The sequence below is a fragment of the Lissotriton helveticus genome, chromosome 11 (genome assembly GCF_964261635.1).
Source record: "Lissotriton helveticus chromosome 11, aLisHel1.1, whole genome shotgun sequence".
Lineage (NCBI taxonomy): Eukaryota > Metazoa > Chordata > Amphibia > Caudata > Salamandridae > Lissotriton > Lissotriton helveticus.
The window spans coordinates 1010093513-1010109536 of NC_136072.1; the positions used below are offsets into that span (position 1 = coordinate 1010093513).

At 43.3% G+C, this 16024-nt stretch overlaps 1 protein-coding gene across 1 annotated transcript in view; it reads left to right on the plus strand.

Annotated features, from left to right (window-relative positions):
* The window catches only part of SART3 (spliceosome associated factor 3, U4/U6 recycling protein), a 542493-nt gene that overhangs the window by 149304 nt on the left and 377165 nt on the right, over window positions 1–16024 (plus strand). Inside the window, exons 5-6 of the mRNA XM_078667411.1 lie at window positions 14841–14946; window positions 15871–15995. Coding sequence (XP_078523537.1) covers window positions 14841–14946; window positions 15871–15995 — 231 coding nt within the window. The remainder of the gene's footprint in view (window positions 1–14840; window positions 14947–15870; window positions 15996–16024) is intronic.

Sequence of the window (16024 nt, forward strand, 5' to 3'; positions counted from 1 at the left end):
GGGAATACGTTTGTTTTTACGTGACTTCAAGGGTCACTATGTTTTACGAGATTTTGATCCGAGATTGTCTAATGTTCCGCAGCATCTATGGGCACAAGGTCCAACTGATGTTGGTTTTATGCAAATCACACCCCATCGTGTGACTCTCAAGCAAGGTATAGTCCTGCCACGAATCAGACAGTACAGATTGCCACCTGAGGCTGTAGCAGCCTTATCCAAAATTATTGACGAGCTCATTGCTCAAGGAGTAGTTGTAGAAACTGACTCCAATGTATGTAATTCTCCTATCATTCCAGTCATGAAACGTACTGATCCAAATGCACCCCCAGTATATCGATTAGTGATTGACCTTCGAGAACTCAATAAATGTATCATTCCCCAGTACCCAGTTGTTCCAGATATCTCATCTCTATTGACAGCCATTGATTCTGAGGCTACATTTTTCACAGTCATAGACCTCAAAAACGCATTTTTCAGTGTCCCCATTCATCCAGACAGCCAGTACCTTTTCGGATTCTGTTTAAATGGAAGGAGCTATAAATTCACACGAGCTCCTCAAGGTTTCACAGAAAGTCCTAGTATTTACAGTCAAGCACTTAAGAGACAACTAGACAATATTCACATGCCAACTGACACTGCCCTGCTCCAATATGTCGATGATCTACTGATCACAGCCCGTTCTGAACGTGCTTGCGAGCGAGCATCACTTACAGTTTTGTACTTCCTAGCCGAGATGGGGCACAAGGTGTCCCCTTCAAAGCTTCAATTCTGTGTCCAGCAAGTGATCTACTTAGGCCACTTACTGTCCAAGTGGGGTAGGCAGTTGACACCCGATCGCATCCAGTTAATAGCGAGTCTTCCTCAGCCCAAGACCCAGAAGGAGGTACGTGCTTTTATCGGCCTCACTTCTTATTGCCGACAATGGATTCCTCAGTATGCATTTCTAGCCAAGCCACTGATACAGTTAACGACACAGGAGGCAGCCGTATCGACTGTCCTCCCTTGGACATCTGAACATACACTTAGTTTTAATGAATTAAAGAAAGCCTTATGCCAAGCTCCTGTTCTAGCAACACCGAACTACAGTAAGCCTTTTACACATTTTGTCACAGAACGTGATGGTACTGCATTATCTGCTCTCACACAAGATCAAGCAGGACAATACAAGCCCTGTGCTTATTTTTCGAGCACATTAGATCCAGTAGCCCAGGCTCTGCCTGCGTGCCTCAAGTCAGTTGCAGCCACAGCACTAGCTATCAGACAAAGTGATTCCATAGTATTAGGACACTCCCTGACAGTACAAGTTCCACACTCCGTGGAAGTTCTTTTAAACCGAACACAGACTCAGCACTTGACAATTGCACGTTTGACAGGTTATGAACTGACACTGTTCCAGCCACACATAGAAATCAGACGCTGCAACGTTCTAAATCCTGCTACACTGTTACCGTCAGTTACTTCAATTCCTGCCACACATGACTGTGTGGAAGTTGTTAACACTATGACAAAGCCAAGACAAGATCTGACAGATATTCCATTACCTGATCCCGACCTGACACTTTATGTGGATGGTTCATGTATGAGAACAAGTACAGGAGAACTAGTAGCCGCGTATGCAGTGACTACTGATACTGAAGTTATAGAAACACACCGTATTGACACCCTGTCTGCTCAAGCAGCAGAGCTAGTTGCTCTGACACAAGCCTGCATACATGCCAAGAACCTGAAAGTTAATATTTACACAGATTCACGCTACGCATTCGGAGTCGTACACGACTTTGGAGTGCTCTGGCAAGAGAGAGGTTTCATGACTTCTCATGGAACCAAGATTCAGCATGGTCTCCTTATTCAAGCTCTGTTAGATGCAATACATTTACCGACATCTATCGCTATCATGAAGTGCAAGGCACATACGAAAGTCACTGACATTATTTCCCAAGGTAATGATCTAGCGGATCGAACAGCCAAGCTTACAGCACAGACACCAGACATACCAGTTAACAAGACACCGACATCCACTCTAGAACAGACTACTTGTATGACAGTTAAGGACCCTACTCAAGATGTCATAGATATCCAGTCACATGCTACTCCTGAAGAAATTAAGAAATGGTCCGAACAAGGAGGGGTCCAGACAGATCAGGGATGGGTGACGAAGGGAAAAGCCACATGGTTTCTCCCCGACTCAATGGTTCAAGTCATTATTAATACCGCACATAGTCCAGCACACTTAGGAGAAAAAGCCATGATAGACAGTATCCAGAACATTTGGTTTAACAAGCATTTACGAGCTGCAGCCAAGCAGAAAGTCCGTACTTGTATGATATGTTGCCAGTTCAATCCAGGTAAAAGTGTTCCGGTGGAACAAGGTGGATTCCAACCCCCTGACCACCCTTTTGAAGTCCTCCAGATGGATTATATTCAGATGGAGCGATGTCGAGGTTTCAAGTATGTCCTTGTAGTTGTATGCGCTTTATCCAGGTGGACAGAAGCATATCCAGTCCCAGATTATACAGCCGCGACCACTGCCAAGCAGTTGGTTCGTGAATTCTTCCCCCGTTATGGACTCCCAAGGGTCGTATATTCTGATAACGGCCAGCCATTCTCATCTGAACTAATGAAGCACGTTTCCCTTTTACTAGGGTACCAGTGGAAGTTCCATTGTGTACGCCATCCTGAAGCAGCAGGTCTCGTAGAGAGACATAACCAGACCCTAAAAATCCGCATCGCCAAAGTTTGTAAAGAGAAAGGTGTAGACTGGCTAGTAGCCCTGCCAGTCGCCCTATTTTATATGCGCATGGTCGCACATTCCAGATCAGGTCTGTCCCCTTATGAGGTCGTATTCGGCCGCCCCCCGAACATGTGGGGTACACCTAGACCCCGAAGTATTACCGATGTTTCCAGTAATATGCTGACAGATTACCTAGCTTCCTTGATGTCTGCCCTACACTCTTGTCGTTCACAGGTTGCCGCCGCATTTCCAGACAATACCGAGGTGAAACCACATGAAATCGTTCCAGGAAGTCTAGTGCTTGTCCGGAATTTCGATCGTTCAAGTCTGTTGGAGCCTCGCTGGAAGGAGCCGAAGTTAGTCCTTTTGACCACCCGCACTGCCGTCAAGTTGGAAGGCAGGAAGGGGTGGGTGCACCTGTCGCATGTCAAGAAATTTCACGGACTCCGACTAAAAACTGTTTCCAAGAACATTTCCAAGGATTGTCAAGATTTTAAAGACTGCCATGATACTATTCTTAAGGACTGTCCCGCTATTGACTCTGATTCAAAGGATTCCCTGTTAGAGAAAACTCCACAGCAGGAGTATAAAAGTAAGCTCCGGTCTAGTAAAATAAGTCAGCCAGTTTAATTGTCTAAGTCCCCCTGGGTGAAACGGTTAGACAGGTTTCTGACATGTATGAGATAGACCCCCATAGTGAGAGAGTTAGTCAAAACTCAATCCGATGTATCGTTTTTCTAAGTTTTATATTGTTTTTGAGTTTGATGGTTACCTGCACCAGTTATGCATTTCATTTATGTTTTCCAATTTCTCATGTAAATAAGTTTTCTAATGCTACAGTAGAGCACACGTTTAGTGATCTGCCTCCTCACGAACTATCCTATCGTCTTGCTATGCGCAACAATACGTTTATCCGTATGTTACATTATTCACACCAGACCAGCAATGCCACTAATTGTTGGGTGTGTGGTCGACTCCCCCCTTTCCAGACACCTAAGGGAGTTCTGCCACTCTTTCCTTATCCGTTTTCACATAATGGTTCGTGTGGAGCATGGTCCACGTTAACGTCATCCTCAACTGATATGTCCCTTCTGAATAGTACATGTTTTCCAGACAAGCAAGGTCTCACCCATAGAACCGGGTTAGATCTAGAAAATGAAGTTTATAATTTGGGTAATTATTCTTCGAATTTTATGGTTCTGAATGTTCAGTCTGATCCTACTCCAGACTTACCTGCTATTTCAGTACTACCAGTCAAAGGCGAATTATGTGTCAGAAATAATGGTTCTGCACATGTAGGACATAGTGATTGTACTACTATTGTCAAGTATAGTGACAGTGGGAAATCTATTTTCAAAGCTTCACGTCATTCTTATTTTGTTTGTGGTCAGACCGCATATGTTCGTCTGCCCCTCGATTGGGAGGGAACCTGTTACATTGCCTTCCTACTGCCACCAGTTTTCCTAGCCCCATCTGATTATCATAGAAACACACATCTAGTACACATTAGACATAGAAGGGAGATCGAGTCCCCGATTGTCGATCAAACTGAAACTGCTCTAGAACAGTATACAGATTTCAATAAAGGATTCTTCTTCTTTATAGGACCTATCCAGAATAGTAAGTTAATCCGTAGGTTAACAAGAACCCTTGAAGCAGTAGTGAATGAGACTGCCTCTGCCCTAGGTAACTTAACCGAAGAGCAATCTGCTATGAGATTTGTCGTGCTCCAAAATCGTCTCGTTCTTGACGTCATACTGGCCGATAGAGGAGGAGCATGTAGAGTCATCGGATCTAGTTGCTGCATTTTCATTCCTAATAACGCGCCGTCTGTTTATTCAGCTATAACCAGACTTCATAAAATTGCCCATCAGTTACACCAGAATCCAGGCACCTGGACATGGTCCGGTTGGTTTTGGAGTATAATTTCTGCCTGGGGATGGAAAGTATTGTTATTTCTAGGTATTGCAGTAGCGATCATATTCAGTTGCTGCCTCTGTATACAATGTGGCCCTGCGATTTGCGGCATTTGTGCTACCTCTTGTATTCCTAGTCCCAAGTCCCGTCCCAAATCCCGTTCCAAGGCAATTCGAGACGAGCAAATGATACTGTATGAAATGATAGATGGTATCATGAATATTGATGTTTCCTGATGGAAACGTAGTGACAAGGAGGGAATGTGGAAAAGTAAATTTTGCCATGTTCTGTGTCCCTACGTGTTCCCCATCTTATGTTATATGTGCATGATTAATATGCATATGTATTCCCCATGATCGATTAAAGACGCAATTACAGTTGTGTCCACCTCTAGTATGCCAGTTTCTAGTTCTCGTGAAAGCTACGAGTATTAGGCCTATGTAAAGTTACGTTGCCACGTTTCTCAGTGTGCACGTTATTTCATTGTAAAGTCCCCGTTTCTAGGCCTCAAAAGGGCCCGGACACCAGATTCAGCTCCTGTCTCCTGAACCCTCGCTGAGGAGCGATACAGCCCCCACCTGTATCCCTGACCCTTCACTTACTTCCTGCCTCACAGTGCCCGGCTCGGCCTGGCTCTGCCTGTCAGTCTGCCAAGAGTATGTTATGATTCTAGTTATCAGTCCAGCTCTCCTTCTCTGCATTCCTAAAGCTACTGAATCGCATCAATAGTTTCAGTCATCGTCTAGCCTTTACGTCTCCATGTAAGAGAAATACTGTATTTATGGTCAGTTAATATTCCTCAACACGCACTACATGTAGAATAATGCATGCACCAGTCTTAGTGTCTGTTAGCCTTTGCCCTGATAACTTTTGGATTCTATCAACATGTTCTCTAAACATCAGATACCAGATAGTGTTTAGGTACATGTCGCTCTGACTCTCCAGACTTTCGTCTCTTCTTCTAGCGCAGAAGTCATAGCCCCCAGCTTCTCCCTGGTAACACGTCATTGTCAGTTTGCGCGCACCACTAGGTTAGAGGTCCCGGCTCCTTCGGTAGCCCCCTCCATGTTTCCGCCCCATTTATGACATATTCCGTTACGTTTACATCACATGTCTATGTTCACGCCTCTTGTTACACCTACTTTCTGCCTTATCTTTCGCGACTGCTACAGGCCCTGCCCACTGCTACGCCTATTGTATTGAACATCATGTATTTTGTTTAACTATATATGCTTGTGCACGGTTATTAAAAGTTGCTAGCCATCCCAGATCTTGCCCGTGCAGGTTGTCCTGTTCCTGTCCTTTATGCTGTATTAAACCTGCAAACTCCTACTACCTCGAATCTTGACTCTTATTTATTGAGCTATCTGTTATTGTATATCCAGTCAAAAATAGAGGTATTATTTATTTATTTACCACAGTATGGAGGAAGAGGTGGAGAAGGAGACAATATGTTCCTTTCTTATGCAGTTCATTGCAATGGCTGACATCAGCAGTTGAAGGATACATGCCATCCAATCAAAACATGGGCTAAAATGTTCCTGGCCAGGATAAACACAAAAATAGGAAAGGAAGACTTTGGATGGTTTTCATGTTTGTCACTTTCTTCCTCCTTATTCAATCGTGTGTAAGGGGCTGACCCAAAGCCTACTTTGACAACTGAAGATTTATTTTAGACAGGACCTAAGAATTACATGTTTGTACTGAAGATTATATTCCAATAATGTTTTAATGCTGAAAAAATATGGATTTGTAAATATAATAACTCGCCTTAAATTGAAATTACAAACAAGCATGGCAAAGTCACCCAATAGGTCTTGCCTTTGGGGCCTATTAGTTTTGTGATTGCTTTTGAACAAAGCTCTTTAGCATAGCCAAAAGTAATTATCTAGGCACATGCATGACTTCTGTACACCTGCAAAACAATGTAAGCACCATGCTTTAATTAAAAAAAATTGTTTAGACGGACAAATAAAAAAAATGGAAAAAAATAGCTCAGTCACATTTGTTTTTTAAAGTGATGGGCTGGAAGGCAGTAGTTTGTTGCGTGGTCTTTGCCCCAAAAAATGGTGGAAGTGGGGGCAACAGACGAGCAGGTGGGGAGAACAATGGGAAGTTTGCAGATGCAGGTGAAAAGCCGCTCATGAGTGAGAGCAACACAGGTGGGTCGTGGGAAAGCTATGCAGAGTGCTGGAGAGCCAGGGTATTTGACAGGCAGGAGAAGTACATGAGGGAGAAAGCTGGAAAACACATGCACTCTCATGGAGTGCTAAAGTAATAAAGAAAAGTTGTTCCCTAAAAATAATAATTGCTCCGGGAGACAAAACAGAACAGATCTTATTCCATTCAAAACCTCGTTCCAAATTAGTTTTATATTGGGGCATGACAACCATGTGAGGAGGATATCTCTCAGATTTCCACATTGCCTTCAACATGGCAGGCTTACAGTGTGATAATATTTATGCACTCTAGCCAGATGCATAAACCAGTCATATAGGAATTTACAGTGTCTTTTTGCCTAAAATATTATGGGAAGTTTTGTTCAAGTCTTTCCTGTCGTGCATTCATTGCTGTTCTGTGAGTTTTCCTCTAATAAGGGCATTCCATTTATCTAGATGTTAAGTAGGGTGTCTTTTATAATTATTGATATATTTCTGATATCACCCCTTCAATCCTATGATTTGTTGATGAAATCGCTCAGATGGATTTGGGTCTCTTAAAACTGCCTCTTTGATGGACTTAAATGATGCCCAATGCCTCATTTGTGCATAATGTAGTCTCTCATTCTCTTTTAGTTTAAAATCTCTTTTGAAATCGTCGAATGTACATGATTGTTCCACTGGTGTACAGATCTCTCACCATAAGGCAGTCCCCCGTGTGCCAGGGTGAGCAATGGAGAGAAAGAGATTCAAATGGATGGGGGTGTGCATGGAAGGGTACGTGGTCAAGCCTAATGTATTCTGTTAATCTAATCCCAGGATTGCGTTCATGAGAGTGCTTATGTACACATTAGGTGGTCTATCCTCTTTGGGCTGCCATGGTAAGTCCCATAAGGATAGGTCCGCTAAAACTCTGTTCATGTGGAGCCAGGGTTTTTCATGTTCTTGCGTGCTATAATCTAGAACCCACAGCAAGATGCCAGAAACATTCATTTTAAGAAAGTTTGAGGCATAACTTTCGCACCATTTATCTTAGCGGTGTTGCCCTTTCACGGTACCATAAAAAGGGAGTTGCTCATTTGCAGACTACTCAGTCTACCAATCTTAGAGATATCAAAATCGAAGTCAGTCCTGTCAAGATTTGAAGTACTGACTTGCTGGTCTCAGGGACCTTGCTGGCAAGCAATGAACTTTTAAAACTATATTACTTTCTGCATTACTTTCTGCATTGATTATGAATCCTACTAGATCATTCTTTTTGTCAGTTAAAACAGGTCTAAGTGGGGTCATGTACTTTGCCTTTGGGACTAAAATAAAATTCATACATTCGGAGTATCACGAAATTATGGCAGGATAACCCTACATTGACAGGCTATGGAGCTTCAAAGGTGTGGTGCCTCCTTCTTGGTACTACTTAATTTTAATAAAGTAGACAAAATTGGGGCTCTTTTTAACGAAGAGAGGTAATGTTCAGTTGTTACATTTTGTCTTTTTTTATTGTGTTTACCAATTTTAGTGTGGATTCTTGCAAAATTGGAAAGTAGAAACTGGGTATAACCCAACGTGACCTGAAAATTAATTCTTACACTTCATCACGACTTCAAAGTTTAAAAATTGTTAAATTGATATTAAAAGATGATCATAAGCAAATTTCCAATCGATAAAAAGTACACTTTGAATTAAGAGATAGTATGAAGGCTGAATCGAGGGTGTAAGGAACTGTGCTTTTGTTGCATATACACCCCACTTTTTGCCACCCTTTCAGCTACTAGATGCTGATCCTTGACTCTGACCATGCTCTAAGGACTGCTAACCAGACCTCATTGTCCGTGCTCCTACCCTAAAACAAGGTAAAGTCTAATTGTGGTACAATTGGCTAAGGTCTTTAGCACCCCTGTAAGTCCCTAGTAAATGATACTCCAGGTACCTAGGGCAGGGGCACTTAATAGGGTTGCAGCATATCTTATGAGACCCACATACATACATATTCCACACAGACTGCCAGTGCAGGCTGTGTGACATGGTGAAAATACGACATGACTTACTCCTGTGTGTCAAGCGAAAGGCACTGTATATAATATATGCAAGTTACCCCTACCAGGCCTTTGAGTTCTAAGGCAGGGTACATTATATTTTACGTGAGGACATAGATGCATGAGCAGATATGCCCCTGTGATGTCTAGTTCCATTGCTAGATATTACAAGTGAGCGGGGAAGCCATCTTAAGATATGTACTGGGCACTGGTCAAAACGAGTTCCCCAGCTGCATAATGGCTTCACTGAAACATATGGCGTTTGGTATCAAGCACCTCGTACTAATAAACCCCCACAGATTCCAGTGATGGATTTATTAATACATGCACCCAGAGAGGGTACGTTAGAGTTAGCTTCTGAAACTTACCACCCCTTTAGTTTGCTTGCTGACTGGTTCAGACCAACCTGCTGCCACAGACGAGTTGCTGACCTCCTGGGAGGTGAGTGCCCCGCACTAAGAAGAGAGAAACAGTGCAGGTGTTATCACCTCCTTCCCTAAGAAATAATGGTAAATTAGCACTCCAAGGCAGGGAGCCTCAAAAGAGCCTGCCACCTTTGGCATGTGAACCTGGCTTCCCTCAGAGGTGAGAGGCAGGCAACACAATCCCCGGCCCCCTCCCCCACTCAACCCACAACCCTGTCATGGGGCCATTTAGTGTCATAACCGAGGCAAATTAGCTGTGCAGGAGGCGTGTTGCACTGCCAGGCTAAGAACACCTCTAGGGGGACCAAGTTTGATGTGAACACAACTTTAGAAATTCAACATTATTGTGTATGGAATTAGGAATCCTGGGACAGGGTGATGCCCACCCCCCACAGAAAGTGGTCATATAGGGGGTGTAGTGACCCCTGGATAAGTAGCCCATCGGCTACTACCCTTCACTCCCATTAGTGCCCCTAAATTGTGTATTTATGGGACCCCCTGTTACCAAGACTTCAGATTCCAACAGATCAAGAGAAGGAGTGGACAAAGAAGAGTCCTGTTATGAGAACCGAAGCGCAACAACTGGCTTTGCGTCAGCCCTGCCTGCTTGGCTACTGCCCCCAACAATCATGGAAGAAGCAGACTTGTCATGCCGCTGTGCAGTCTCCATGAAACCCAGAGGGCTGCCAGTGCTTGGCCAATTGCCAGAAGAAACTCCCTTGAAATAGAGGAGCTTCTCCCCTGCAGTCGCAGGCACCAAAGACCAATGGTGTGGGTCACTGAGTTGCCGCTTCCCAGCCAGCCCGACGCAGCAGCTCCACAGGAAGAGGACCCTGTGCTCCTGAAGGTCAGATTTGTCTCCCCACTGAATGGGACGACACCAGGATCATCTGGAGCCACACAGGACCAATACCCGGGTACTGGACCCCTTGCAGTAGCCAAGGCATGGTGTGCCGAGTCCAGACACCAATACGGACGAAGACAGACCTGCACCTTGAGGGGTCCTGTTTGCCCCTCCTCTGCAAAACAAAGACCAACTTGGAGTCTGTGACCGCCGCCACCTGACACCTCAAAGTACCTATGCACCTTCACTCCAGAGCCCGAGTCCAAGTGAGGTGACTGTGCCAACGGGGTCCCTAAACCCAAAAGAGCTAAGCCCATGTTTGGGTTTGCCTAGACTGGATTTCCAGGCCCCCTCCAACCGCGAGTAACTCCAGCACAGATTCCCAACTCCAAAAGACACCACTGCACCCGAGACCCACAGCCCGAAGGGAAGTGAACCATTGGTGTCCCTGCAGGCCTGAGGTTCTCATGGGTCAAGCCTCCCCCGCCTCACCCCCCATGGATTCCCCAGCACTAGCCTCCCAGGCCCAGCTTCCAGCCTCTTTGTCACTGGACCCTTCTTCCTTTGAAGGGAATCAGACACCTGACTCCGTGACACACCACCTCACCCAGACGCCCCTGAGACTCCTGAGGTGACCTGTTGGTGTGGCCTTGGACCTTGCCCCATTGACACCTTCAGTCCTAAAGAACAGTCCTGTAAGTCACTGACAAGTACCCAAATCAATACAGGTTTTTCCTCCATAGGATAACGTTACTGATCAAGAAAATATGCTGTCCATTTTTTTTAAAACTGTAAAATACATCATAACTTGAAAAGTACCTACCTGATTGCGAGGATCTTGGTATGTACATTTATATAAAATGATGTTATTTTTATAAATTGGTATCAGATTTGTGTGTGCGTGTGTGTGCCTACGTGTGTGTGTGCCTTTGTGTGTGCGTGTGCGTGTGTGTGTGCGTGTGTGTGTGTGTGTGTGTGTGTGTGTGTGTGCATGTGTGTGCGTGTATAATAAATGCTTAGCACTATCCTCTGATATTCCTAACTGCTCGCTCACACTACCACAAAAAAGAAAAGTTGGGGTGTCATTCGTGCCTCTGTAATTCCTCTGGGGGTTTCCTGGACACTCTACATGGTGTACCTTTTTTTGGTCCACCATGTAAAGAGACAGTTTGCTACAGAAAGGTGAACTTTTGGTTATTTTACAAAGATGAAAGATAAATACAAAGGAAAACAAATGTAAGGTGTAAGTAATCAACTACATGGTCTTAATAATAACAAATATACTTAATTACGACGTTTCTAGCAGTAAAGATAGGCACATAGTTTTGGGCTTGTGGCAGACTTGAAAACTATAGCTTCCAAAGTATTCTTGCCTCTAGGGTTCTTTTGTGTCCTTTTCCAACTCTCAGGTTTTACGTTTGGATTTAGTCATTTGTTTAGAGCTGTAAATCTTTCCTGGGCTCAATTATGGAATTCAGGACCAGGCAGGGCCTCTCAAGGTTGGATACCTTCTGTCCAGATTGTCACTTTAGCTTTGTTTCCTTTGGGTGGGGAGGGTGGGGGAGATTGGAGCAGGATGAACGAGCAAGTCTTGCCCGTCAAAGGCGTGCTTTTCATCGGTAGCCTCAGCACCTTATCTAGATAGAGATCAAAATATTTCTAAGTTTCAACTTTGTCAGAAGTTGCACTTGATTCCCTCTTAGTGCCCTCATACTTTCAGGTGATTTTATTTGGGCGCAGATACAAAAATCCAGTAAAGAGCCAGGGACACCCCAGTGGCCACACCCAAAAGTCCAGTTTTTCTGGTCTTGCTAATTCCATCTCTCATGGTCTCCCTCTATCCATGATTTCCTTCTTGACCTTTATAGATGAACTTCTCTGACCCTTTTGATGATCACTTCCAGAGCTTAGGTGAAAGGCAGAGCAGGACTGATTGCCTATGTCTTCTTCGTGGCAGACTGTAAGCAGACTTCCCTTCTTCCCTTCCTCTCCCCCCCTTCCGCCCCCCCCTCCCCTTGTCTCTAAGACCAGTTATGTTTAGAGTCCTGTGCTGTATTGGTGGAGAGGGCTGAACCTGTATTTATTTAGAGTTTGGCAGACATGATATTTGGTCAAAATGTGGCAATAGTCCTTTCTGCTGTCTTATAAGTGCCATTGAGTATATAGTACTTCTAATACAGTGTACGGGATACCCGCTGTTATTTTTTTAACAAAGTGTCCTGTCTGTGAAACTTTAAAGTTCTCCTTCCACTTGTCAGAAATCCTTCTCGTTATGGCTACCAATAATCGTAGAAAGCCCTATTGTAGTTCTTTTCCATGACAGCAGAGGATTTTCAGCGGCTGGAGCTCTTCCAGACCACTCATCTTTTTGCGTTTTGTAATGTGGCATCTCCCTCTCCCCACCATTGGCAAACATACCCAAATCGGTCCTGTTCTTCTACAGGCCCATGATTGAGATGAACGGCTGTTCTCCACTAGATATTTGCGTTTGCAGAACTTTGAGTGGCAATTTCATGTCCGCTTTTTTCCTCCTCTTCCTTCACATTCCTACGGTAAGTGTAGGTGGATATTTCTGTAATCAACATACCTCTGACTTACTCTTAGGAATCCTTCAGCGAGCATCGCCCAGCACCGCCGCTCCCACAACCCCAAGAGTCCTTTGGTTATTGACGAAGGCTGTGATGTTGACTATTGTGCTCCTAATCCAGGCCAGTTCTTGCCTGGTGAAAGTTTAACAGCTGTCACTGCATGAGTCATTGCGTAAAGGGGAAGCCTGATAGGCCTCGTTTTCGACCTACTACGGGTCGGGCAGAAATGGGCAATTTGTAGAAACCTCCCTATACTTCGAATTAATTAACTTTATTTTAATTCTGAAGAAATGGTTCACTGACATTGGGTATTTTACACTCCAAACAGGCCTTTGCAGATGGCAAGGCTGGATAGTTGCTTGTGTGGTGAGTAGCATTTTAGAAATATGTAATTGCAGAGACATAATAAGATATCGCCTGAGCATGTATCACTTAAGTAAATATTCACCTAGCTCTTTTGGCCTCCAATGTACATTTCACATGCAGCTAAAATAATGTCTAAAATAGACATTTAAAAGAGTTAAAAAATGTATTCGGACACAGAGCTGCTGCAATTTGGTTTCACAGCAGTTTAGGGCTACAGTGGCAGGCGTGATGCCACAGTTTTAAAATTGCTCCTCTGGTTGTGCAATTCTACACTGCAGTCCAACTGTGATATCTGGCTTTTTTTAGCACTTGTTCAGTTGCTGTGCAATGTTTCCATGACATTATTTAAAGGTCATGTATGTCAGTTGGAGATTCTCAATATTTCTTATTCTTGTAGATATTAAAGCACATGCCTTAGGATGTGTTTATCAGACCACGTCGCCAAGAGACAGAACATTATGACAAATCTAGTAAAATACAACATTTTAAATACACACACAAAAGTGCAGTTGATACGCACTCATTTTCTTTACCTGTAAATACTATTACCTTACCTTATTATTATTATTATTATTATTATTATTATTATTATTATTATTACCTATTACCTTATTATTATTATTACCTGGAAGTCCTATTCTTATTTGAAGCAGTGGCATATTCTTTTTATAGACCTGTGCATTTACAACTTTCTGTAGCAAGCCTTAGCTCCTCGACGTCCCTAAATCTGAAGGGCCACTTGCCTAAGACAGCGACTTTGTTATCCAGTTGTAGTGCACCTGCACTGGTTACAATAGAATACTAGTTGTGAGCAGTAGTCTCCACACTGACACCCAATGATTGCCTCAGGTCCTTGTGGACAGGCTTTTGACTTTCCCCAGAAGATTAATAACCCCCCCCCCCCCTTAATTACCGCCTATGGCAGGCTCCTTTGTCTTCCAGCCTTGCCTGATTAGGTTTGATAAAAGGTATCTGTACCTGACATTTCCAACACGTAACAGGGCCTCTGATTTTATTGACTTCCAAGTAGTGTTCACACTGATTTTTAGTGTTCAGTTCCCTCAGGAGATTTAATGAAATGACTTTTCCTGCATGAAAATCGGCAGCATGGCTGGCGCTGGCCGCGTATTTGGTGCAGATGGGCTTGCCTTTGGCGCAGCTTTTGCGCGTCTGCTGCGCTTCGGCGCCATCACCTCCATTCATAGAGTAGTGCGGGCGATCCTGAGAGGAGACTAGACCGTCTCCTTCGCAAGATGGTGCCCGTTACTGTCCAAACGGAAGTAAGGGGGAAATGTAGTGTCAGGGCTTCCTCCACTCAATCAGCCAAAGCTGTGGTGGACCAGGGAGCAGATGCAGAGAACACAAAGTTTGCACAAAGGTAAGAACTCAAATTACCCCCTATGTCTCCCTTCCCTCAATGTGACCAAATTCGAATGCAGGCAGGCTTTACAGAGCGCAGAGCTATAAATAATTAAAAACACAGCGCAGTGCACTGAACAAACTGATGTGGTGAATTTTAAAACAAATAATAAGAGCAGCAAGACTGGCTTCTAAAAGCAGCCAGCAACGTTACTTTTGCTGTGGCCTCTCCGTAGAAGACACACAAATTGAACATCTGCTCTAAGACAATGGCATCACTTGAGGAAATGTTTTTGAATGGTCTACATGTGATCTCCTCATTGTGTGCTCCTTCAACTTCTCACTAATTTTTGAACTGTAAAACTATACATGGCAGATTCTGAATAAATGTTTTTCCTTTCATTCCCTTAATTTGAAGCCTCCACCTGGCACCATTCCAACCTCTGAGCAGCAACAGATGCTGAATGAACAGCTGGAAAGAATTCATGCACTATTTCGTCGACAGCTGAGCATTCCACTTCTAGGTAGGGGCTAATTTGTGCTCACCATGCTAGATAATTTTTTCTTTCAATTATATTTTGACTTCTTGTCTTATGTTGCAGGTTTATATGATTTGTGGCATAATGCACTGTCCAGCTGAAAGCCTCAAAATGTGAATAAAGCCTGTTAGTTTGAAACCTACATTTCCATATAATTAGTGTGATGGGCCTTGTCCTGCCACGAAGTAAAACCAAGGACTGTTATTACTTAGTTCTGCAGAATATGTATGAGATGAATTGCAACCCTAAATAGTTGCATGTTTGTTATTCTAAAACGGGATCCTCTGATTCAGTTGGATCAACTAACTCAGCCCTTGGAACAAGTCAATAATGTATATAAGAAATAGTGGTGTGCTGTGAAAAGTATGCTCAAACAGACCGTACTTATGAAGAATAGCTACACTATTACTGCTACAACTGTAATAGGATTGACAACTGTTATTCAGTTTAGCAAGTTACTCCATTTTCAAGAAATGTGACTGATTATGTAAACCTACCCAAAACGGTTTTCTCTATTTCAGGTTTTCTGATGCCTAGTCATGGGACCTAAAATTAAAGCCTTTGTAACTAATTAGTAATAAGGGCAGTATAACTGTATCAAAAATACACACTTGTAATAATAATAATGTACTCACCAAAATGAGTTCCCAGAGCCAGGTTGGATGTCATGTCCTTTTCTCGCTTGGGTTCTGCAGTTGATTTTTATACAGTTTTGAACATACAGAAAGAAAGTTTATCGAAATGTTACTTTTACGAAACCTTTAAAGCATGCATTGTTTGTGTTAAATTTCTACTAAAAATATGCATGAATTATTTGTTGAACATAACTAATGAATTATAAGACTTCTTATATTTCTGTTCTATAAACATATTGGTGGTTGCAAATATTGATTTATGTTGTTGTTCTAGACATGGAAACCACATACGCTGAGTATGAAGAATGGTCTGATAAGCCCATACCAGATTCTGTAATCCAGCAATACAAGCAAGCAGTTAAGCAGATGGAGAATTGTAAAGCTCATGAAGAGGCACTGGTAAGGTTCAGTAGGATTTTTCAGTAAAC